The sequence below is a fragment of the Myodes glareolus genome, chromosome 3 (genome assembly GCF_982192425.1).
Source record: "Myodes glareolus chromosome 3, mMyoGla1.1, whole genome shotgun sequence".
Classification (NCBI taxonomy): Eukaryota; Metazoa; Chordata; class Mammalia; order Rodentia; family Cricetidae; genus Myodes; species Myodes glareolus.
Genome location: NC_142028.1, coordinates 11,983,465 through 12,009,199, shown reverse-complemented (window position 1 = coordinate 12,009,199; position 25,735 = coordinate 11,983,465). Strand labels below are relative to the sequence as shown.

At 45.5% G+C, this 25,735-nt stretch overlaps 1 protein-coding gene across 3 annotated transcripts in view; it reads left to right on the top strand.

Moving 5' to 3' along the window:
* The first annotated feature begins 17,681 nt into the window (after positions 1-17,681).
* Positions 17,682-25,735, top strand: part of Aebp2 (AE binding protein 2) — a 60,121-nt gene continuing 52,067 nt past the window's right edge. Inside the window, exon 1 of one of the 3 annotated variants that reach the window (XM_048432519.3) lies at positions 17,682-18,375. In XM_048432519.3, the coding sequence (XP_048288476.3) occupies positions 17,729-18,375 (647 nt within the window). In that variant the 5' untranslated portion in view covers positions 17,682-17,728. The remainder of the gene's footprint in view (positions 18,376-25,735) is intronic. The other 2 variants (XM_048432522.3, XM_048432520.3) reach the window with 2 other exon arrangements.

Sequence of the window (25,735 nt, the reverse complement as noted above, 5' to 3'; positions counted from 1 at the left end):
ACACTCTCCTGGCTTCCTCATACATTGTATGCGCATGGTAACTAACAGGTACATACACATAAAATTGGACCAGGAGAGTGGCACACACCTTTGATCCCAGCACTCAGGAGGCAGAGACAGAAGGATCTCTAAGTGTGAGGCCAGCCTGATCTTTACAATGAGTTCCAGGACAGCCAGGGTCACACAGAAAAACCTTGTCTTGAAAAAAATTATATAGATAAAAATCAAATATGCAAAGCATTGATGGCCTCCAGGACATTTTCTATTCTTTTTTAAGTACTAAGGATTAAACCTAGAACCTTGCACATGTTATACAGGCCCTAGACCACAACCATTGAACTATAGCTCCATCCTTTTTCTCAGTTTTTTTTTATATTTCATTTTTTTTTTCTGAGATAGGGGCTCTTTGTGTAACAGCCCTGGCTGTCCTGGAACTAGCTCTTGTAGACCAGGCTGGCCTCCAACTCGCAGAGATCCACCTGCCTCTGCCTCTTGGTTGCTGGGTTCAAAAGCATGCAACTACCACACCCGGCTGACCTGAGTTTCCTTAACTAACTTCATGATTTAGAATTCTTTAACCCAGAACTCCAGAGGGTGATGATCACAGGCGTGTACCACCACACCAGGCCGAAGTGTGAGAATTTATGTGTTTACACCGTGGCCCCATGGCCCTCATGCCTGATGGGCAAGCGCTGTACAGCACGACCTCTTCAGTCCTCATAGCTCTATCAGATTAACCTTCATTAAACCCATTTTACATAGGAGGAAAATCAAGAAATGTGCCCAAAGTCACCAGTAGTCCTAAGGTACTGGTATATTAAAGCCCACCTGCTTGTTTTCTCTTGGTACTGGGGTGCCCATCCCAAGCTAGCTTTGAACTCACTGTGTAGCTCAGGATGGCATTGAACTGATTCTTCGGTCTGTCCCTCTGAAGTACTGGGATTACGGATGTAAATCACCACACCCAGGTTTACCCCGTGCTAGAGAATGAACCCAGGGCTTCCTGTTTTCTAGGCAAGCACAGAACTCACTGAGCTATCTCCTGACCCCACATTAACAGCATTAAGTCAAGATACCCTTTGTATCAATACAAAACACCTTAATTTAACAAATAGTGTATGTACCTGTTCAGGTGGTAGCCCTACTTCAGCCTCACCTCTCTCTCCAGACCCTGACTTTAAAAAGCCTTCCAAGCAGCATCTCTTCCCCCACTTAAGATGCTTGGGACCACGCCTACAGCGTACTAAAGACCCAGCCCCTAGATAGCGTGATTTTTCTCCTACTTCTCCTGAGTTGCTTTGCTCTGTTTATTAAACCTGTTCCTATTAATTTGCCTGGATTTGGCTTATTGCATTGGCAGAGAAAGCCACAACTGGGGATTTTCAAGATACCCATCAGTATCTGCTTAAATTCCATAGAATGTCTCAGACAGAATTTTACTTCCCCAACAAAAACAAAACAAACTTAAAGTGTGAGTTGCCTTGAAAAGAGAATCCAGGAAGTTAAGAATGAGGGAATGGAGGTTTCTTGTGTGGCTTTTCTCAATTTAGATTAATGTGAATAAATTGTCTGGTGCGGGAGAATTATCTGTATTCTGTCAATCATGTATTTTAATAAAACGCTGATTGGCCAGGCAGGAAGTATAGGCGGGTCAACCAGACAGGAAGTAGAGGCGGAGTAATGAGAATAGGATAAGGCTAGGGAGGAGAAAGGTTCCTCAGCCATTCCTGCGCAGACCACCGAAGAGGCAACATGTAAGCCGTCACACTGAGAAAGGTACTGAGCCCATGTGGCTAACATAGATAAGGATAATGGGGTAACATAAGTTATAAGAGCTAATAAGTAGCCAGAGCTAAGGGCCAATCAGTTTATAACCTTATGGAGTCCTGTGTGTGATTTTCTTTGGGCTTGCCCGGCTTTGGGATACTGGGCAGGACAGAAACCCCAACAAGCCGGCCCCTCATGTTACAATTGTCAAGTGGGGACAGATAGGAAACTAACATTTTTTAAAATAAAAATTCAAAGCATCAAAAGTTGGGAGTCTATGTCCATACATGAAGTATATGTCCTTAACATATTTTTAAGCCACTGTAGGCATCTATGTATGTATATGATTTTTCTAACTGGAACAGAAGAAAAGAGATATTGTGTAGATTAAAGTTTCTGTGCTGCCCAGTCCTGCAGCCATTCAGTCCCAAAGAAACACACAGGAGCTTATATTAACTATAAACTGACCTATTAGCTCATGCTTAATATTAACTAGCTCTTACAACTTAAATTAACCCATAATTCTTGTCTATGTTTAGTCCCATGGCTTGGAACCTTTTCTCAGTGAGGCATTCTCATCTTGCTTCCTCTGTGTCTGGCTGGTGACTGACTCTCTGCCTTTCTTCTTCCCAGAATTCTCCTAGTCTGGTTGCCCCACCTATACTTCCTGCCTGGCTACTGGCCAATCAGCATTTTATTAAACCAATATGAGTGACAAATCTTTATAGGATCATTATCCCACGGCAATATTGTCCAAGAAAAGGTTAGACATTGTTACAGGTAGCCCATCGTGGATGACCCCTCAGATACAGTTTATATCCAATTGGAAGTCTTTATTCCAACTGGCTGGGACTACACCCAAGTATTCAGGGACCTAGGTGTAGCCCTAAGTGTCCAGAACACAGGATTTTTTTTTTAATTTTTTATTTTATGTGCCTGTATTTATTTTGCCTGTATATACAGGAGTCTGTGTAAGGGTCTCAGATCTTGGAGTTACAGACAGTTGTGAGCTGCCATGTGGGTGCTGGGAATTGAACCCTGGTCCTCTGGAAGAGTAGTCAGTGCTCTTAACCCCTGAGCCATCGCTCCAGCCCCAGAACACAGGATTTTTGAGGCAGAAACCACATCCTGGGGTGTGGAGGAGCTTCATGTAAGCCAGCAATTTAACAGAAGCTAAACCAAGCAGTTAGCTGGGGGGGATTCTGCGTAAATGAGCAGTTTAACAGAAGTTGAAGAAAGTTACCTAGGACAGCCTGACCTTGGGCTCCTAGAATAGAGATGGGCAATTTTCCACGGCATTGTCCATCAGGGATATCAAATTCTAGTTAAATCTGAAATGGCCTCAGCAAGAATACAAGACAGGGTGTCTCAACACCCCCAAAAGATTCTAACTAGATGCAGCACGAAGGCCAAAACAAAATTGCCCTGTATTATTTAATCTACCTGCTTTAGTATGTCCCTGGCAGGTATCTGAGAAATCATATTAGTTCAATTACTGAGCTTCAGACTGTATTAGGCATAGCTGTTTCCCTCGAGTCCCAATTAGATAAGGCTGAACCAGCTTTCTGCCAGCAGCATTTGTTTAAAAAAAAAGCCACTGTTGCATTATACTACACACTCTTAGAAAATAGAGACTATACCTTTTATTTTTAGTGTAGATTTTGTTTTGTTTTGTTTTGTTTTGTTTTTCAAGATAGGGTTTCCCTGTGTAGCTTTGGAGTCTGTTCTGGAACTCATTCTGTAGACCAGGCTGGCCTCGAATTCATAGAGATCCACCTTTCTCTGCCTCCCGAGTGTTGGGATTAAAGGTGTGCACCATCATTGCCTGGCCTTATTTTAGTTTTTACTTTATGTGTATGTATTTTGCCTGCGTGTATATTTATACACTACATTTGTGCCTGGTGCCTGCAGAGGTCAGAAAAGGGCATCAGATCCCCTGAAAAGCCAGAGTTATAGGAGGTGAACAACCATATAGATGCATGGGAACCAAACCTGGGTCCTCTGCAAGAGCTACAGATGCACTTAGTCACTGACCCATCTCTCTGTCCCCGCAAAGACTTTATTTTAGGGCTGGAGAGATGGCTCAGAGTTAAGAGCATTGCCTGCTCTTCCTTAGGTCCTGAGTTCAATTCCCAGCAACCACGTGGTGGCTCAGAACCATCTGTAATGAGGTCTGGTGCTCTCTTCTGGCCTGCAGGCATACACACAGACAGAATATTGTATACATAATAAATAAATAAATATAATAAATAAATATTTTTTAAAACGATTTTATTTTATTATCGATGTGTATATACGCATGTCTGAGTGAGTGTGTACTGTGTGGATACAGGTGCCTGTGGAGGCCGGAAAGGGGCCTTGAATTCCCTGGAGCTGGAGCTGGAGATATGCACACCATTATGAGCCCCTGACTGACGTGGCAGCCGGGCAGTGAACTGGTTCTTCGTAAGAGCAGTCCATACTGCTGATCCATTTTCTCTTGAGCTCAAATAGCTTCTCTCTTAAAGGGTTAAAATCTCAGAAACACATTTTTTTTTTTTCTTTGCTCCTTGGAAAATAGTTCCTGAACTGCAAAGGGAGAGGAAGGAAACTATGAAATCATTTTGAGTGAATTTGTTCAGCTGGGGAAGAGCTGGCTCGTTTTCCACGTGAGCTGCCAACTTCACCAGCCGTGTGTGGGTGGGGGGAACTTGCTCTTATTTTCCTACTTCGTGTGCTATTCTTAAACTCTAGTCTTAGGGAAATGAAAAATTCCATTTGGAGATCAGATTCTTCAGATGGATTTAATTTATATCCCATTTGACCAAGTCAATCAGACTGGGCTTCGTGGGACAGGCTCTTTCGCTCTCCTACTGTGTGGCGCTGTATAGGGAATGCTCTTTTCTAAGTTTAAGGGAGTCATCTTCGTAAGGGATGCATTTCTTGTGAGTCCTGTACCTAATTACCTTCGGGATAACACTTGGGGAGCAATACTTGTGTGTCTCCTAAAGAACAAACTCTCCAAACCTTTGTCTGATGTTAAGCTTCTAAAATCTAGAGTTTCCTCAATTCACTGCAGAAAAATGCCCAGGGACCAGTCGGCAGACACTAGCCTTCGTGTCCTGCCTTCATAAATGTGCAAGAATCGGGATGAGCAGGGCCAGGAGCAGGAAAAGCGGCGTTCTCTAGAGATTACGCCTGCTCTCGCTCTAAAATAGATTCATTGCTCAGTCTCCTTTTCCTCACCCCACACTACTTCCTGGACAGTGTTAAGTGAAAGTGTCTATTGTCATCCAGAGCTGAAGCCTGTCAGGTTTAACAGACTACTGCACACTGGTAGCCGGTGCTCACTGGCGTGCCCAGGCAAAGTCAGAACTGTATTCTCAATGTTCAAGGGAAGCTGGAGTGAGCACACCTCCAGCCACTTCATTATGTCAGAAGTTTGTTTGTCCCTGTAGTAAATCCACACAGACAGTGCTGGGACTTCCTGACTGCCAAGTGGCATAAAAGGAAGAGATTCAACTGTTAGAGACAGACTCACATCGTGTGTTTTCTGTTATATAGTTTATTCTGGCAGATGGAGTTGATCTAAGTTTTTACTACCCCAAAGCCTGGGATATCCCACATCCTGGGCCTCTGGACTACTGCTCTCCCCGCCGCCCCCCCCCCACCCCCGCCTGCTTATTGGCTCAATCAACCCCTCTCCAGCCCTAGCCAAAGCTTTCTGGGCTTTTTACCACATCTTTGCACAGATAAAGTGTTTAGCTTTATTGATTTATCGATTGATTAACTCATTCATTTTTAGACACTGTCTCACTATGTCACCCTGGCTAGGCTGGACCTTGCAATGTAAACTAGGCTGGCTTGGAACTCACCCTGTCTCTACCTTGGAAGTACTGGAATCAAAGGTGTATACCGCCATGCCCAGCTAATATATATGTGTGTGTGTGTGTGTGTGTGTGTGTGTGTGTGTGTGTGTGTGTGTGTGTGTATGATTCTGTTTTATTATGTTAGATTTGTTTATTTTATGTGTATAAATATTTTGCATGTATGTACCGCGCCAGCATGGTCTGGAACCACGAGTCTCAGCGGAGGGTGTCCAGGTTGAATGAAATCCACAGAGCACGAGGTTGAGGTGAAACAGCAGCTTTTTTATTGTTCTGCAGGGACTAACTTTTATACCATGGCACCAAATGGGGAGGGGGTGGCGAAGGGACTGTCACCTGTCCCCAGTAGGGACTGTCACCTGACCCCAGCAGGGATCAAGGAATAATCACATGCACTCAAACTTCCTCATCCAACTCCAGGAGCAGAGGGAAGTTATGATTCTTTGCAGATAAGCACCTCAAATGGGGGCAGGGAAATATAACTCGGGGTAGCAATTCCCACAGTATGTATATATGTGAACCCACATGTGTGCTTGTGCCCAGGAATGTCTAAAGAAGAAGCTATTGGATGGCCTAGAGCTGGAGTTACAGAGAGTTCTGAGACACCCTGCGTGGGTACTAGGAACTGATCTCTGGTCCCCTTTAAGAGTAGTAAGTGCTGGCTGGGCGGTGGTGGTGCAGACCTTTAATCCCAGCACTTGGGAGACAGAGGCAGGATCTCTGTGAGTTCAAGGCCAGCCTTTCTATAGAGTTTCAAGACAGCCAGAGCTGTTACACAGGGAAACCCTGTCTCGAACCCACCCCTCAAAGAAAAGAAATCCTAAAAATGTAAAAGTCTGCTTTGGAAGCCAGCAGTAGGTCTTGTTCTTGTTCTATTTATAAGTGCTAAAATTGAGAATTTGTTTAGAGTAAACTAGCTTTTGTTAGTTAAGTTCCACCTCAGTTCATGAGTTGATGATTAAGCTCGTAAATAGCCCTGAAACACCATTCATTTAGGAAGGGATGAACCTTTGAACAGAAAGAGCTATTAGGAATCTCTGAGAGATCAGTCGACAGAACCACGGGAGTCACTGGGGAAGCAGATGCAGAATCGCAGAATCGTCAGTTCAAGACCAGCCTGGGCATCATACAGAGTTCCACAGGTTGTGTCTGTCAGTCTTTTCTGGGGAGATGTTTTTTACTCTAGACTGAACACGAATTACAGACCCAATAAGCGGTCTCGTCGAAGCCTAGCTTGGTGAACCTATGAGTTTATTGTGGTTGCTTACAGGAACATGTGTGACTCAGACAGCTGCTTTACTGGAAAATCCACATTAGCATGTGGGTGAGAACTCATGAAAGCTGCAGCCCTGGAGATTCCTGCACATCTTGCAGTTAGCCCCACAGGAGAGTCTCCTCTTAAGCTTACTGTAACCTTGGGGAGGAGTTTTGGGAGGCTTTGACGTTTCTGAGCTTGGGAGAATCTTGCAAGGTGGACAAACTTCTCCCCTTCCTCCAGCAGTGAATGTTTAAATTAGGAGATGATCACACAATTGATACACAGAAAATTCAAGTTCAAGTTCAAGTTTGACCAGCCTGGACTACACAGTACCCTGCTCCAAAGCAAAAACAACTAAGCATGAAGACACAACCCCTTGGCAGGCAGCAGGTACTCAGCTTGCTGCCCTGTAAGAAGGTCCAGCCTGGTCCACTGGTCCAATAGCTTCAGATCTCTCTCTCTCTCTCTCTCTCTCTCTCTCTCTCTCTCTCTGTGTGTGTGTGTGTGTGTGTGTATAGACAGGGTTTCTTTGTGTAGTCCCGGCTTGCCCTGGAATTCTGTAGACCAGGCTGCCCTCAAACTCATCAAAAAGATCCACCTGCCTCTGCCTCCTAAGAGCTAGGATTAAAGCATGCCACCACAGCCCTGAGATTTTAGTTCTTACCCTGTATTGAGCCAAAGGACCTCTTGAACTCTTTAGCTAGAGTCTTTCTGCATCTCAGAATGGATAATCTAGTAATCCTTACCTCGTAGAGTTCAGAAACTTACACCAGCTAATTCAGGAAAAGACCTTAGAGGAGCCCCTGGCACAAACGGAGAGTTTAGCAAGTGAGTTTGTCGGTGCTGCCATTTCTCTTTCGTCTTAGGCCCTGGCAGCTCAGGGGCTCCCAACAGTACTGCCCTCTTCTCCAGAAGGAAATGGAGTCACCAATGAAGGTCTGCGAAGGATGCAGGCACATACTGAGCACCAACTATACTTCAAGAGGAGAGTATGCTAACTCATTTCCTCCTCATAAAAGCTCTACAAAGGATGACCTACATTGCACAGGTGGGGTCACTGGATCACATGAAGTAGTTCGGGTTAAAGCCTAGTGTTCTTTGGCAGATGACTGTCTTGGGCTGCAAAAGGCATATGTCTCATTCTCATTCTGGTCTTTATTTCAGATCACCGACATAAAAGGTATGAATCCTAAGGCCTGAGTCCATGGGGCTTCTGCAGGTTGTTCTCCACGCAGAGAGCGCTACCTTTGTCAGCAAAGCTGGGCTTCTTTTTTTTCTTTTTTAACTTAAGAGAAAAGTTTATACATAAACCTTAATATAATGTTAGTGTTACCAGCCAACTTGAGAGACTCTAGAATCTAGGCGATGGGTCTCCAGGCATTCTTGTTGGGGATTATTATTATCTTGATTGGTTTGACTGAGATGGGAAGACCTGACTAAGATAGGTGGTACCATCCCCAAGGTAGAACATTCTGAACTATGTAAGAGTGGACAATCAGAGCTGAGCAAGAGCATGTATGCATTGATTTCTCTCTTTGGAGCAGCATGAAATGCCACCAGCTGCTTCATGCTCCTGATTTTGGGATATCCCTGTCATGGTGAGGTATAACCTGGACTTCTGAGTTAAAGATAAACCCTTTCCTCCTTAAATTGACTTTTTAAACTTTATTTACTAGTGTGGAGAAAGTAGTGTACCATGACATGTATATGGAGGTCAAAGGACAACTTTGTAGAGTCTGCTTCTGCCTTTTCGTGGGGCAGAGCGGGATTTCAAGACAGGGTTTCTCTGTGTAGCCCTGGCTGTCCTGGAAGTCACTCTATAGATCAGGCTGGCCTTGAACTCACAGAGATCCACCTGTCTCTGCTTCCCTAGTGCTGGGATTAAAGGTGTGCACCACCACTGCCTGGCTTAAAAATTGTTTTTATTGAGCTATATCTTTTTCTCCAGTCCCCTCCCTTTCACTCCCCTCCCCCTCAACCCTCTCCCTTGAACCCCATGCTCCCAATTTACTCAAGAGATCTTGTCTTTTTCTACTTCTCATGTAGATTAAATCCATGTATGTCTCTCTTACAGTTCTCATTGTTGTCTAGATTCTCTGGGGTTGTGGACTGTAGGCTGGTTTTCTTTGATTTATGTCTAAAAGTCACTTATGAATGAGTACATATGATATTTGTCTTTCTGGGTCTGGGTTTCTTCACTCAATATGATGTTTTCTAGATCCATTGATTTGCCTGCAAATTTCAATATGTCATTATTTTTTTCTGCTGTGTAGTACTCCATTGTGTAAATGTACCACATTTTCCTTATCCATTCTTCGGTTGAGGACATTCAGGTTGTTTCCAGGTTATGACTATGACAAACAATGCTGCTATGAACATAGTTAAACACATGTCCTTTGGGTATATACCCAAAACTGGTATTGCTGGGTCTTGAGGTAGGTTGTTTCCCAATTTTCTGAGAAATCACCATACTGATATCCAAAGCAGCTGTAGCAGTTTGCACCCCAATCAGCAACGGAGGAGTGTTTCCTTTATCCCATATCCTCTCCAGCATAAGCTGTCATCAGTGTTTTTGATCTTGGTCGTTCTTTTTTTTTTTCAGATTTATTTATTTATTATGTATACGGTGTTCTGTCTGCATATATGCCTGCATGCCAGAAGAGGTCACCAGATCTCATTACAGATGGTTGTGAGCCACGATGTGGTTGCTGGAAATTAAACTTGGGACCTCTGGAAGAGCAGTCAGTGCTTTTAGTCTCTGAGCCATCTCTCCAACCCTGATCTTGGCCATTCTTACAGGTGTAAGATGTAGTCTCAGAGTTGTTTTGATTTGCATTTCTCTAATGACTAAGGATGTTGAGCATTTCCTTAAGTGTCTTTCAGTCACTTTAGATTCATCTGTTAAGAGTTCTCTGTTTAGGTCTGTACTCCACTTTTTTTTTATTGAATTATTTGTTCTTTTGATGCCCAATTTCTTGAGTTCTTTATATATTTTGGAGATCAGCCCTCTATCTGATTTGGGGTAGGGGAAGATCTTTTCCCATTCTGTGGGCTACTGTTTTGTCTTGTTGACCGTGTCCTTTGCTTTATAGAACCTTCTCAGTTTCACGAGGTCCCATTTATTAATTGTTTCTCTCAGTATCTATGCTACTGACACCAAACTCCTTAAGAAGGCAGGATGTCCTTGAATTCCTGAACTTCCTGTTTCCACCTCCTAAGTGCTAGAATTACAGATGGATGTGCCTCATGTAGCCAGCCATGGGTGGTGTGCCTCAGGTAGGACTCTACCTGTCCTGGGACAGAACCTTCTTGAAGTCACACAGAAGCTGTTGGTGGACTCTCAAAGATTCAGGAATCTGAAATCCTAAATCCCAGCATTTAGGAGGGAAAGGCTGGAGGAGCTTCGCTCAATACAATGAGACCATGTCTGAAAAAGACAAAGCGGGGGGCTGCTGAGAGGGCTCACTGGGTCTGATGGCTGAAGTTCAACTTTGGAAACCGCGCAGTGAAAGGAGAGAATAGACACCAGAAAACCATTCTCTGACTTGAACACACACCCGAGATTCAAGATTCAATTCCTGGCTTTAAAAAAAAAGATAAAAAACAAAACTCATGCTGGGCATGGCAACATAAACCGATAATGCAATCACTATTGAAGGAAATTGGGAAAATACAATTTCCATTTACACACACACCTTAAATACAATAAATCTAAAACAAATAAAAGTATGGTGATGGTGGTGCATATCTTTTTCTATTTCTTTTCTTTTCTTTTTTTGGTTTTTTTTTTTAGAAAAGCTTTCTCTGTGTAACAGTCCTGGCTGTCTTGGAACTCACTTAGTAGACAAGGCTGGCCTGAAACTCACAGCAATCCACCTGCCTCAGCCTCTCTGAGTGCTGGGATTAAAGGTGTGCACCACCACAGTGAATTTGAGGCCAGTCTTGTCTACAGAGTGAGTTCCAGGACAGCAGCCAATGCCACACAGAGAAATCCTGTCTCAAAACAAAACAATTTGAAACTCGCTTTATAGACCAGGCTGGCCTGAAACTCACAGAAATCCACCTGCCTCTGCATCCCAAGTGCTGGCGTTAAAGGCATGCGCCATCATGCCAAACAGTAGTAACTGTTTTTTTGTTTGTTTGTTTGTTTGTTTGTTTGTTTTTGGTTTGGTTGTTTTGAGACAAGTTTTCTCTGTGTAAAAGTCCTAGCTGTCCTGGAACTAGCTCCGTAGACCAGGCTGGCCTTGAACTCATAGAGATCCTCCTGCCTCTGCCTCCTGAGTGTCGGGATTAAAGACATAGTCACCAGTGCCTGGCTGATCTATTTTAGTTTTCAAAGATTTATTTATTATGTATCCATATATTTATTATATGTGTTTATATATGTTCTGTCTGCATGTATGCCTGCAGGCCAGAGGAGGGCACCAGATCTCATTACAGATGGTTGTGAATCGCCATGTGATTGCTGGGAGTTAAACTCAGGACCTCTGGAAGAACAGCCAAGTGTTCTTAACTTCTGAACCATCTTTCCAGCCCTCACTATTTTATTTCCAAGTACATGTCTCATGGGTGTGGTGGGCATCTGCGTGCAGGAGCTGGAGTTGCGGGGAGTTGTGAGCTGCCATATGAATGCTGTGGGCAGAACTCCAGTCATCTGTGCGAGCGGCGCACGCTCTAACCACTAGGTGATCTCGTCAGCCCCTAAAATATTATAGGTTTGTATTTACAAAGTTGTAAGAGGGTATTTCAGGGCTGGGAGTACTTACTAAGCAAGCTTGTAAGTTCAAGCCTCTAGATTGAATCCCTAGAACTGAAAAGCAAGCAAGGAAATAAATAAATAACTAGACTTTTTCCTTTTTCTTTCTTTAATGAAAGACTTTGAGGCAGGGCATTTTTCTTTTTGTTTGGGAGATTGAAAAAAATGATATTTCTTTCTTATTGTGTGTGTGGGGGGGCATGAGCATGGCACAGGTGCAAAGGTCAGAGGATGACATCGTCACGTCATAATTTGTAACTCCGGGCAGCTTCTTCTCTCCTTCCACCATCTAGGAACAAACTCTGGTGTTTGAGCTTGAAAGAGAGCACCCTTACCCTTTGAGCCATCTTGCTGGCCTTGTTTTTGGATTTTGTTTTCTGCTTCTGGAGTTTTGTCATGAGTTTGAAGTAAGGGTAGACTACATAGTGAGTTCCAGGATGCAGGGCCCAGCCACGAAAAGCTCAATAGAGGCCTGAGTCTCAGTAGTTTTCCCTAAGGCAGTACCACAGTGTCACCCAGGCACCACCCAGGAACAGATCATCCAAAGGAAATTCCTAACATTCCAACCATTGTGGACAGGATCACCTGCTAGCACATACCCATCACTTTTCACCAGGACACCCCTAGACAAATGTCTACCTTGACTGAGGCATTCAACCGCAGCTGCTTGCCTACCACGGCTGAGGTCCTGGGTTTAGTATCCGGTCTCCTAGTTGGTTTGGGGCGGGGGGGGGGGAACTCTGTGATCTGGGCATAACACAGGACAGACTGGGTTCTTGAACAAGACACTTCCTAAAAACAAAAACAAAAGAAACAGGCTCAATATCAAAATACTAAAAGGGGATAGATACAGTTGGGTTCTTTAGGGAGTTTGGCTAGGGTATACAGAAGGCCTGGGTTTAATCCCTAGCTCCTTATATGTGGATGTGGTAGGGTATAGCCAGGCACAGAGCAGGCAGAGGCATGTGGATCGGGAATTCAAAGTCATCTTGAAGAACATAGCGTGTTCAAGGCCACCCTGGGATACAAGAGAACTTGTCTTAAAGAAAAAAGAATAAAATAAAAAGTGGTTTGTGACCCTTGAGCCAGGGAAACCACATATCCTGCCCTGGCGTCAGGTTCCTGGACTATAATTTACTTTAAAATACTTCCTTACAAACAGTATAATGTATTTATGTGTAAATTAACTTTAATTTACTCTCTAGGGGAGTTGAGTTACAATTAGAGTTCTATTAGGAACTCACACTCCGGGGGAGGATAGTTAGAGTCTGAAGTGCCCTAATCAGGAATCCATACTCCCCAGGTGGCTACTTGGCATTTCAAGAATCCTTATTGAAATGTACACCACAAGGTTCATTAATTGGCAGAAATGTCAGAAAAATATTTTCACTGGTGAAATGAATGGTGTCCCAGATCTCGTGAACGGCATGTGTGGACACGTGACCAAAGTGGAAGTTTCCTGAGAGCAGGCATGTTTTTGGCTTTCTTCACAGACACTTGTCAGTGTAGAGAAGGTTTCTCTGTATAATAGTCCTGGCTGTCCTGGCACTTGCTTTGTAGACCCGGCTGGCCAAATTCACTGAGACCCACCTGCTTCTGCCTCCCAAGTGCTGGGATTAAAGGTGTGTGCCACTACCACCCAGTGTAGGGGATAAACTCAATAGAGGCCTGAGTCTCAGTAGTTTACCCTAAGGCAATACCTGGTTCCAAGAAAGACCTTAAACTGAGACTACCCAGGCACCACCCAGGAACAGACTATCTAAAGTAAATTCTGAACATTCCAACCACTATAGATAGGGTCACTTGCCAGCATACACCCCTCGCTTTTCACCAGGACACCCCTAGGCAAATGTGAGGCTATCAGGCTATCAGGGGTCTTGAACCTTAGAAATCCTTCACCCCCACCTTTACTATAAGAACCCAACTCTATCTGAGCTTGGTGCTCTCCCAGCACTCCAATACGATGGACACACAGAGAGTCCGAGTTTGCAAACTTGGGTAAGAATAAAGGCGATTTGCTTTTACACACAGGACTCGGTCTCCTAGTTGGTTGGGGGGGGGGCCGACTCCGTGATCTCGGCAGAACACCAACAAATGAATAAAACCTTTAAAATAAGAATTCAAGGTCATTCTCTGCTACACATCAAATTAAAGGTCATTTTTGGGTCACATAAACCTTTGTCTCAGAAAACAAAAACTAAGCAGGAATGGAGAAATGGCTCAGCAGTTAAGAGCACTGACTGCTCTTCTAGACAATCCAGCTTTGATTCCCTGCATCCACATGATTGCTGACAACGGTCTGTAGCTCTGATTCCAGGGGATCTGATAGCCTCTTCTGGCCTCTGTGGGTATAATACACAAATGTGATGCATAGATATACGTGCAGGCAAAATACCAGGACACAGAAAATAAAACAAAAAACAACAAAAATTAAGCAACCCGGGCATGAAACATACATCATTAATGGAGGCCAGCCTGTTCTACATATCAAGTTCCAGCCTAGCCTGCCAGTGCTATAAAGAGAGACCCTGTTTTTAAGAAAAGAAAAGAAAAATTAAATGAGAGATAGAGACAGGCAGACAGACAGAAAGACGGACACTAGATAGAGGGAAACGGAGAAACCCAAGGCTAGCTTCAGCATAAAAATTCTATCACTACATATAACCTCTTCTTATGCTCTCTCTTTTTGTTTGCTTTATTTTGAGACAAGGTTTCTCTGTGTAGCAGTCCTGGCTGTCCTTGAACTCGATTTGTAGACCAGGCAATGCACCACCACAGCTCGGCTTAATACGACCTCATAATGGGGGTCTGGTGGATGCAGTCTCAAAGTAGCCAGGTTATGGTGATAGACTTCGACTCCAAAACTATACTCATGTGAAAGATGGCATGGAATTCTTGTCATTGTTTCTAGCTTTAACATCTGTAAGATGCTGTCTCTCTTCATGCATATTTCCATCCAGCGCCAAGTCGCTCAGGGGATGAGGTCACCATGGTCCTATTGATCTCGCTCACTGGGGCAGTATCCACACACAGAAACTAAATAAAGGGACATAAAACCTAGGTGCAAAATGTAACCCGGCTGCCAATTTTAGAGAAATTTTAGAAACATCTAATTTGCAGTGTGGCAGGAATCCAAGTTTCTAGCTCTCTAGCTGAAGAGGATCTGTCGCTCTGTGGTCAAGCACGCCTGGGCATGTCTGGTGACCTGCTGAGGCAAGACCCGTAAACGGGCTGATACGGGGCTGTGGGAGCACATTCTGCTTCTTCAGCCCGGGGTGGAGGTGGCTTCCTAGAACAGGACTCATTTTGGTTAAGAGAGAATGAGAGAGACTTAGTCACTCGGTGGAGAGTCATAAATGCAGCTCCGGGTGGCGGTGACTCAACTCTGTCGTAAGTCTAGGCCCACGAAAACCTCTTTGGGTCTCTAAAGGAAACAAAACTCAGAACAAAACCATAAAGAACTGTTTCACAGAAAGTCTGAAACACTGAGCATAGTAGTCCACTCCCGGTTCCCTACCAGCGCTACTCAACTCAGTGATCCCAGTTTCTCTGGAGTATAAGCTGGTGCTGCTTGTTTGGTTTGTCTTTTGGATTCTGGTAGGCATAGTTGGTGCCTCAAACAGCAGGCAAATGTGTGAAGGTAATGGGCTGCAGTGCTAGGGGACTTTTCAGACCCCAGGGGTCCCACAGTGTATTAACTCAGGTGCTCCTGAGGGGCAGAAGAATCAGTGAGGTCCAAACCAGTGATATTAACTGGACCTCATTTGTACTGTGCTTGGTGTGTTTGAATGGAGTGCCTTATCCAATATATCTTATGAAGTGGCAATTGATAATTATGCATGTTAGAAACTTGGGATCACAGAGAAAGAGACCATAGCTGCTACTGAAGGGTCTGCAACTCTTGACCAAGAGGGTGTGCTCATGTGTTTGAACACACAGAGACAAGAGTGCGTTTGGTTTTTATTCTAACTCAGGTGGTGGTTGTGCCTTTTCCTCCTTGGCTGGGGTCTGACTGACCTCACAATTTTATTCAACTGGGTAGTCTGAAAAGAATAATGATCCCCACCCCCCAACTCAATCCGTAGACCAGGCTGGCCTGGAACTCACAGAGATCCACATGCCTCTGCTTCCTGAGTGCTCGGATTAAAGGCTCGCCCTACCACGCCTGGTTCTAACACAGGAGAATTAAAATATTCGCATAACGTTCTTAGAAGATGGGGAAGAGAAGATTTGAATTTCCTCTGTCAGTCACAATGAGTGAGTCCTGATCTCCAGTGTGCGACCGACTGGTGCACACTCTGCATTCATTTCAGTCTGGTTCTGCTAACTCTTGGCATACAATCCAAGATGACTTGGAGGTCTAGTGTTTAAGGTCAGCTCTTTGCTCTGTAGAAGCAATTGTAAACCACAGGATCCCCTATTGTCATTTTATTTTTTGCTTTCCCTTGGGTAACATTTTTGAGGATGTTTCTTTCCACCGGGGGAACACTTTTGGCATTAACGCATTACATACACTGGTATTTCCAAAGGTTAGGGTTGCGGCCATAGTACTGGAGTATTGGCAGCGATACTTTGTGGCCCACACTAGCTGGCCTCAACATCGCAGTAATCCTGACATCGCAGTAATCCTGACTCACTCTTGAGTACTGCGAATACGCTTTTTTTTATTAGCACAGTGAATTCTAGAAAAGTGAAAGTGCTCTACCTGGGAGTTCTGGGGGGTGTGTGGGAGGAGCTGAGCCTGTCTGAGGGGACGCTGTCTTTGAGAATGCTTGCCTGCACCAGAGCCTCAGGAGACGTGCCCTGGAGTCAGGGTGTGTTTTGACCTTTTATCAGTCTTCCTTGCAATCTCCTGATTTTACAAAACAAAGGCCCCACTTTTTCTTATTGAAAATTTCACCCCGAAGGAAAGGGACTCTGGCCCCAGGATGGGGAGGGGGAACTCTTTCACTAATTCCAAGCTTTTTTTTTTTTTTCCTTTTTCTTCATAGCCTCCCTTTCTCGTTTTTGATACAAGGTTTCATTGTGTATCACTGGCCAGCCTAGAACTCTCTGTGTAAACCCGGCTGACCACGAAATCTCAAGGACTCTCCTGCCTCTCCCAGGCTAGGCGGGGATTAAAGGCTCTGCCCGCAGGTCCGTCTGTGCCCCACCCACGTGACTGGTGACCGCTGAGGCCAGGAGAGGGCGACAGATCTTCGGGAGTGGAGACAGTTGTGAGCTGCCATGTGGGTGCTGGGAACCGACTGCCGGGTCCTCTGACCGAGCGGCCACTGCTCTTAACGGCTGAACCGTCGTCACTCCACCCGCAAGAAGTCACTGCGTGCGTACAGCTTCTTCCACAATTTTTATTAGCGGCTCCTGAACTAAAAACTCCGGGGGCCTGGAGCCAAATAGCTGCCGGCTTCGTCTGAGCTGCCCTCCGTGGAACGTTGGGACATTGGGACAGGTAAGCAGGCCCGGCTGAGAGTGAGGCTCGTGGCATCCTGTTGTGTACGCGGGCTCGATCCCTCAAAAAACAAACAACAAACCAAAAAAAAAAAAAGATCTATTTTACTTTCTGCACATTTTCGTGGGCTGTCTCTGAATACAGCAAGCGCTGAGAAGGCCAGACACTTGTTCCACTTATGGCTCCCTTCTTCAGGACACCCTCCCCAGACTCTGAGCGGATGCTTTTCTCTAAGAGAAGTACAGGGCTGTGAAAACCCCCTCTGACTTCGGATTTCTGTGACTCGTCCAGCCGCCACCCGGCACGGGAAGGCGTGGGAAGGCCGCAAGAAACTCGGAGAGGCTGGGCCTGCTGGCAGGGGGCGTGGCCGCCGCGGGCCGGCCGCCGCGCAGGCGCGCAGCCTCCTCCGCGTGAGTGCGCGCGTTCCGGCGCGTGTCCCCGCGCGGGCTCCGTAGCGCGTGTGCCGCCTGACGCAGCCCCGCGGGCCCTCCTCCCGCTCTGCGGCGGCCGCGGCCGAGAGGAGTTCGGGGCGGGCCGGCGGGCGGGCGTGCGGGCGGGAGGGGGGGGGGCGAGGCGGCGCGCCGCGAGAGGAGGCGGCGGCGAGAGGAGGCGGAGGAGCAGCAGACGCCGCCATGGCCGCGGCGCTCACCGACATGGCCGACCTGGAGGAGCTCTCCCGCCTCAGCCCTCTGCCCCCCGGCAGCCCCGGGTCCGCGGCGCGCGGCCGGGTTGAGCCGCCGGAGGAAGATGAGGAGGAGGACGACGACGAGGTGGAGGCGGAGGCGGTGGCCGCGCTGCTGCTGAACGGCGGAGCGGGCGGCGGCGCGGGGGGCGGCGAGGCGGAGACCATGTCGGAGCCGAGCCCCGAGAGCGCCAGCCAGGCGGGCGGGGACGAGGACGACGAAGAGGAGGACGACGAGGACGAGGGCAGCAGCAGCGGCGGCGCCGAGGAGGAGAGCAGCGCCGAGAGCCTGGTGGGCAGCAGCAGCGGCGGCTGCAGCGGCGACGAGACGCGCTCGCTGAGCCCGGGCGCGGCGAGCAGCAGCAGCGGCGATGGGGACGGGAAGGAGGGCCTGGAGGAGCCCAAGGGACCGAGGGGCGGCCCGGGCGGCCCGGGCAGTGGCGGCGGTAGTAGCAGCAGTAGCGTGGTATCGAGCGGCGGCGACGAGGGCTACGGCACCGGGGGAGGCGGGAGCAGCGCGACCTCCGGGGGCCGGAGGGGCAGCCTGGAGATGTCGTCCGACGGGGAACCACTGAGCCGCATGGACTCGGAGGACAGGTCAGTGCGCCACCGGGGGTACTCTTGCGGGACCCCGTCGTGGGGACTCTGGGAACTCCTTCCTGAATCTCTGTCTGTCTCTCTCTCTCGAGGGGACTCTGCTTGGATCCCGTCTAGGGGACTCCTCCCGGACGCCACCGAGGGGGCCCAGGGGACTCCCCTTGGACCCTGTCTAGGGGACTCCTCTTGGGACCCCATCGGGGTGATCCCTTTGCCCTGGCCCAGCCCGAGGGTCCGCCTTGCAGCGATCCCCTCGCTCTGTCTAGACTCCCCGGCTCTAAGGGGTCCGAGGGGACTTTCTCGCCGCGGTCCTTTCCGTTTCTTGCCCCTCCTTTCCGACCCCGCCTGCTAGCTCGCCCTGGGAAAGGCTTCGTCGCGATCTCCCTCTGCCCCCGGCTTTGGGACCCCAGACCCGGAATACTTTCCCTCCGCGATCTCCCGCCCCCTGAATTTTCGGCCCCTCCCCCAGATCTCAACTCGGAAATCCCTGGCGGCCGCCGCGCCCCTCTCTCGCCACTGAGCGGCTTCCAACTCCTCACCATCCCCCCTCAACTCTCCTTTCCCCACCCTCCTTCCCTCGGCGCGGCTTTCCCTTTGGACCGAAGGACGACTCTGTCCCGGAGACAGCCCCCCCCCAAAGTGGCCGAGACGCTCCAGCCGAGCTCCAGAGGCCCTTGATGTACACCTCGGTACACAAGGTTAGCTTCGTGCATCGGTGTTCGGGAACACTTGTCAGAACTGTAATTGACAAGTGTTTTCCAATATGGCTGATCTCCTGAATCTCACAGAACTAACTTGTGCAGGGAGGAGACCCCAACCCTGGCTTTTCTTTACTTTTGAAAAGACTATTGGTTTGTTGTATGTAATCGCTGCTCCCCAAATCCCTCATTTATGTCAGTTGTATCATCTCTTAGGGGATTTGAATCTTGGTCATCAAATCTGGGCGAAAGTTTAAAACACAGAAAGACCATTGTGGAAAGGAACAGTGTGAACTGCTGTCCTTTACAGTAACTTTGCCGAATCAGAAAGAATTGAAGTCACAAGATGTAGCCTCGAAGGTTTAAAAAAATTAGGATGTGGCTTTAAAAACGGCACTATATAGTGATACTTTGATGTGGGAGTCGCGTCCCCCTTGGTGATTTTTTTTTTTAAAGTCACGTATGGGGGAGGTGTCTGGAGGAATTAGCTCTTTTCTAGAGCTTGTTCGAAGTAACAATGCACTACCATTTTGCTAGATAGAACATTTAAGAAATGTAGCATGCTTCGGTTGCTGCCCTAATTTCTGATTGCTTTGTAGGATTTTATAATCGAAGTGGTCGATTTTTGATGTACTTTTAAAGGAATCTCTTGTTCATTATGCTCCTAAAGTGCATTAGCATTTACTTTTGGCCATCTGCTAGTGTTTTGATGAGGAATTTATAAACCTATAGTGATTTCTCTCCTTGGATTGTATTTTCTTTTCCTTTTTCTTTTTGTGGTGGTGGGGGGATATCTGGGTAATAGCATTAACCCAGTTGCTGTCACTTGACAATCCAATCTTTCTTACCTACTTTAGCCTCTGAATACTGTGTTCACACCCACCAGCATGCTTGGATTTTGATTTTAACTTTAAGCATTCTGAAGTCTTCAGGAATTCTGGTTGCTAACTAATAAAGATGACCACGTTATATAGTTAATGATACAGGAATTCTCTTTGACACTTTAAAACCTAGACAAGTGAATACTTGTTCCCACTCCTCCACCATTCTTTACAACAGGGTTCTCTCTGTGGCCGAGGCCAGTCTGGGATTCATGGAAATCCTCAGCCTCCCAAATGCACAAGCCACCGTATATGGAACTCACGAAATGAATCTTGAATGGATGTAAAAACAGACTGCTCCTTAGAAAAACGTAAAAAAATTGTGCTGAACTGGGTGGATTGTAGTTGGAGATAGTATCTTTAAAAAGAATTAAAAGTTTACGTGGGACAGCTTATTTGGGGGGATTGCTCTTTGCTGCAGGAAGCTGTTACTCAGTAAAAACTTGTCTGTCCTCGAGAAACACTAGTTGATTTCAAACTACACAATAAAGCATGTGCTATTATTCACGAAGTGTATGCAACTCTTCTGTTTGCTCTTAGTGCACACGTGTGCACATTCATGTTTGCCATGTCTCCATTTCATCTTCACATTTATGATGCATGAAAGGGGTTATTTTAACTTCCATTTAGCAGATAGGGAAGCAAATTGTGTGCCTCACTGAAAACAGTGCTTGTGGAGGTGCAGCTGGATGTGAAACAAAGTTCGCGACTTTCCTACTTCTTACTCACAAGAGTTGGAATAGTTCACTTTTTTTAATTTTTAAGGAAGAAAGGGTTTATTTTGACTTACAGTTCTGGGGGGATGGTACCACCTGTCATGGCAGGGAATACATGGCAGCATGCAGGCAGGGCAGTGGGGCAGGAGAGGAAGCTGACTGGTCACAGTATGTCCACACTATGAGATGGGTTCTGAGAAGCCTGCGATTTGTTTTTTAGATATGATCTCTGTGTAGTCCTGGCTGTCTTGGAACTCTTGTTTGTAGATCAGGCTGGCCTCAAACAGATCCTCGTGCCTCTTTCCATTGGACAACACTTGACTGAGAGAAAAAGCTTGGACTGTCACACCTGCACCTAGACACCCTAGGGAGTTGTCCAGAGCATGGTTTGTGGGAGGGAGGAATAAAGTCCCTCATGGCAGGGGAAGCTGTGGCCTAAACAAGCGGTGTGTGCCTTAGAGGTGTTGCTGCCCCCTCCCCCATTGCTTCCTTTCAAGAGACATTGAATTTCTGGTTAAGCAAGAGTTCAGTAATTTGGTTTCATTTGTTATTGAATGTCTTAATTTTGATATAACTCAGTGAAGAATAACATTGTTGCCAAAATTTCAGAAAAGGTTAAAACAATAATCAACATGCTTCCTTTTTCCTTTAATTTTTAAACATTTTATGTATTGGTAGGTGTGCACATATACCATGGTGCACTTGTGGAGTTCAAGGAGGACTTGCTAGTTCTCTCTTCATCTTGTATGGTCTGTGGGAATCAAACTCATGTCAGCTGGCTTTGCAGCAAATGCATTTACCTCATAACCACCTCATTGGCCCATTCTTACTTTCATAATGTTTTAAACGCTGAAGAAAAAGACTGTCGTGATCATTTCACCTGTGTGAGGAGCCGTTACTAGTCAAATTGGATTATAGCCTTGATGGCTTTGAAATACCTTCTGTTGGCTTTGAGTTTTATATGTCAGAGTTGGTTTAAGATGGGAAAAGATCCAGTTTTTTGTTTTTTTCTGATGTAGAATGGCCTGATGCTCACTACGTAACCCAAGCTAGTTCAAACTCATAGCAGTCTTCCTGCTTCGACTTTAGTCTTCTGAATGTTGGGTTTACAGGTGAGCTGTCATGCTGCCTAGTATCCAAAATTCTTGATTTCCTCTTTAGATTGCACCAATCTGTAGATTCATAGTTGAGTTCCTGGAAGGGACTTGTAAGTTTTGTAATGGATGGAAAGATAATAGACTAAAAGTCCTTTTAAAAGGTTGAGACTTCTGTGAGAGCAAGTCCTACCACACCCAGCTCAGCAAACTTGATTAATCAGAAGTGAAAAACGTTAGATTTTATTCTTTGCCGGTCATATTTGTTACGGTTGAAGTTGCAGTGGAGAATTTAGTTATAATGCAGTGGACCGTAAGTGCCATTTCAGCACAGACCACTTATGCAGTCTGGCAGGAGCTTAAGTAAGTTCAGTGCCTCAACACCTGCATAAGGCAATTTGCAGCATCAATATGGACTAGGTGGTTTTACCTAGATTGGACTAGGAAGGAGCAAAGGGAAAGCCACAGATTTGAGCTAGGTTAGACCTCTGATAAGTGTTCTATTTAGTTTGTGTATGGGTGTTTTGTCTGTGATTATGTCTGTACCATGTGTGTGCTTGGTGCTATTGGAAGCCCTGGGACTGGAGTTATGTATGATTCTGAGCCACTGTGTGGTTTTGGGAATTGAACCCAGGTTCTATGGAAGAGTAGCTAGTGTTCTTACCAGCCGAGTGATCCGCAGTTCCTCTAAGCCTTTTCTGTTTCTATTTTATTAAGTCTCTGATACATTTAATTGCTTGTTCACTTATGAGTGAAACAAGCTTTTAAACCCTCAAAACTCTGCAGTTTCCCTGGGGAGTGTGGTACACTCCTATAATCTCATCACTGATAGGCAGGGACAGGGAGATCATGTAGCAAGTATGAGTTTGGCTTAGCCTCCATGAGTTCAGGGCAGCCAGGGCTTCTATCCAGATCCTGTCTCAAATCAGTCCCCCCAACCCCATCCTCCGAAAATGCAGCCACATGCAAACAACACAACTTACTGCTTTTCTGGCCACTTTGGGGTGTCCTGGGACTTACTTTTTAGGTCAGGCTAGCCTTGAACCCATGTTGATTCTCCTGCCTTGGCCTCCCTTGTGCTGAAATTGCAGGCTTGAGCCACCATTCCCTTAAATTTTTCTCCACTACATTTATTTGCTTGTTTATTTATTTTGGAGTGTGTGTGTGTGTGTGTGTGTGTGTGTGTGTGTATGTATTCTGGTGTTGGAAGCAGAGAACAATGTGTGGGAGTTGGGTTTTTCCTTCTATCATGTTGGTACTTGGACTTGTACTCATTGTCTAGAGCCCCTGAAACTGAAGTAGAGGCAGTTGCAAGACACCATGTGGGTGATGGGAATCGAATCTGCATCATCGGCACTGCTGAGCCATCTCTCCAGTCCTCCCTCCCCTAAAAAAAAAAAAAAATCTAGTCTAAGCTAACCTGAAACTCACTTTGTAGACTACTAGGCTGGCCTCAAACAAATTGGGTGCTGGGATTATAGACAGGATCACCTACACCCAATGGCAGTTTTTAAAGAATTTTTTTTGTTTGTATTTACTGTCTTATACATTTATTTGTGTGTGGAGATCAGATGGCAACTTGTAGGAGTCAGTTCTCTCCCTTTATTTTCATGTGGATTTTGGGGATTGAACTCAGGTACTCAGATTTTGACAGTAAGTGCCTTTGCCCACCCGAACCACCTCACTGGCCTGGCAGATTTTGGTTTTTCGAGACAGGGTTTCTCTGTACCCTAACTGTCCTGGAACTCAATTTGTAGATCAGGCTGGCCTCGAATTCACAGAGATTCACCTCACATCTTTTTTTGATGTCTATTTTTGATTACATTACTTTTTTTCTGGAACTTATAAAAATACTTTGTTTTTGCTGTTTGTGTCTGTATTGGGTATGTGTGAGTGCAGGTTTCAGAGATGAGTTCCCTTGGAGTTGCTTGTGAAGCAGCCGCTCAGAGTGGGTGACTGAGAACAGAACTTGGGTCCTATGCAAGAGCTGTCTTCAGCCCCCTGGAAATGTTTTTTTAACGAAGTGAAAGGTCACACTTTAGAATTGTATTAAAGTCAGGTGTTTTCACTCTTAGTCCGAACATGATTATGATTGCTCTGTCTCTGACGAGATGAGTACTGAGGATGGAGTCATGCTGAAGGGCTGTGTGCTTCAGAAACAAACTCTGAAATGGATGGGGAGCTAGTGGCTGGAGAGTAAAGCAGCTTGCTTGTTTTCCACAGACTGCATTTCATCATTGTTGCATAAAGTCCCTTTTGACCAATTTAGTGAATGCTGCTGGGTCTTGGGGAGAAAAATCCTTTGTCTTTCTCGAGAAGTCATTGTGAGGATAAACAGTAATCTTTTTTTATTTTGATTAGAAAAATCCATTTTGGCTGTTTGGTTTACAATGATAATGGGTTGTAATTAGAGTAATAATAGTAATGCTATCTTAGTTTTGGTTAATGATTTTTAATGTGCTTCTAATTTTTTTATGATCAGCTCAGTGTGACAGAGCCATATATTGTACTTACCTTAAGCAGTCTCTCCAACCTCTCACCCTGAGTTTTTATTCGTTTATTTTTTTGAGACGGTGTCTTACTTTGTAACTCTGGCTGACTTGAAACTTATAAGGATCTACCTACCTGTGTCTCCCAAAGGGCTGACATTAAAGGCACACACCACCATGCCTAGCTAGAGCAATCCTTCTAGTAAGTGGCAGTATTATAGGTGAAAACAGAACCACCTATTTTCCTTGTTAACAGTTAAATTCAGGTTCTTTTGTATGGTCTTAAGGTTATCTACAATTCTCTTAATAGTTTGCTCTTCCTTACTTATGAAGCTGCAGGTTTTCTAGACATGGCTCTTGCTTTATGATCTCAAAGCCAGCCTGGGCTACATAGCAAGACCATGAGTAAAAAACAACCCAACCCAACAAAAAAAACTAAGGTTATATTGTTCACTATGATCCTATTAAATTCACTTAGACCTAAAATTTCCCCCTCCATTTTAAACAATTTTTATTCCGTATGTATGGTCGTCTGCTTATTTCCCTTCTCCCTTCTTGAGACACAGGGTCTCATTGTTTGCTCAGACTGGTGTGGAATTGACTGCTGATCAAGCTGCTTGTCCCCAATTAAGATCTCTCAGGTGATTTGAGGTTGTATCCAGTAGACAACAGAAGCTAAGTAGGAGACTACCCTTGAACTTTCTACAATCTTCCTGCCGCCCTCTGAAACCCAGGTTTCCAGGTGTGAGTCACGCACCTGGCCTCTTGAGGCTGACGACCTCCCCCACTAGAGGGTTACAGACATGTCACACCAGGTGGCTGACCTAAAAATGGGACTTTTGGAATACTTGTTTTATAGGCTATAGATGTGGTCTGTCTCTCACTCCCTACAGCCACTAGGAGTTTGTGATAACTAGGTGAATTGGAAGGGTCCTAAAGATCGTGTTTTTCGTTAATAGGGAAAAAAAGCTTGATCTGTTAGAGATTAGGGAAATTCTTACTGGAAGCCTCAAGTCAGAACTCATGGCTTGAAGGGTTTAGAGTGTGCATTCTCTTAAATTCATGGTACCTTAATCCTTTCCTGTCACGCTAAGAGCTCAGTGGTTTCCAGCCCTTTAATATAAAAGTGCTGTTATCACAGTAGTGGACATTTTGATGTCTGTTGTTGAGAAAATAGAATTTAAAAACAATTTACAGGGTACAGTGCTGCAGTTAGAATAAATTCTGGTGTTCTCTACTGCCCAGTAGGGCAATTATTATAAATAACAGAATAACTGGGAGAGAGTTTTGGGTGTACTGCAAAAGATGATAAATATTCAAGGTTATGAGATGTTCATTAGCCTAGTTTGCTCATCATCCTTTGTACAGTTATTGAAACAACTCTTTACCCTATATACAGCTATGTATCAATCAAAAATTTAAAAATTAAGAATTTCCAGTAATGGTCGTCCTCAAATGAAAATTTGTGTGGAATCCCAGTAC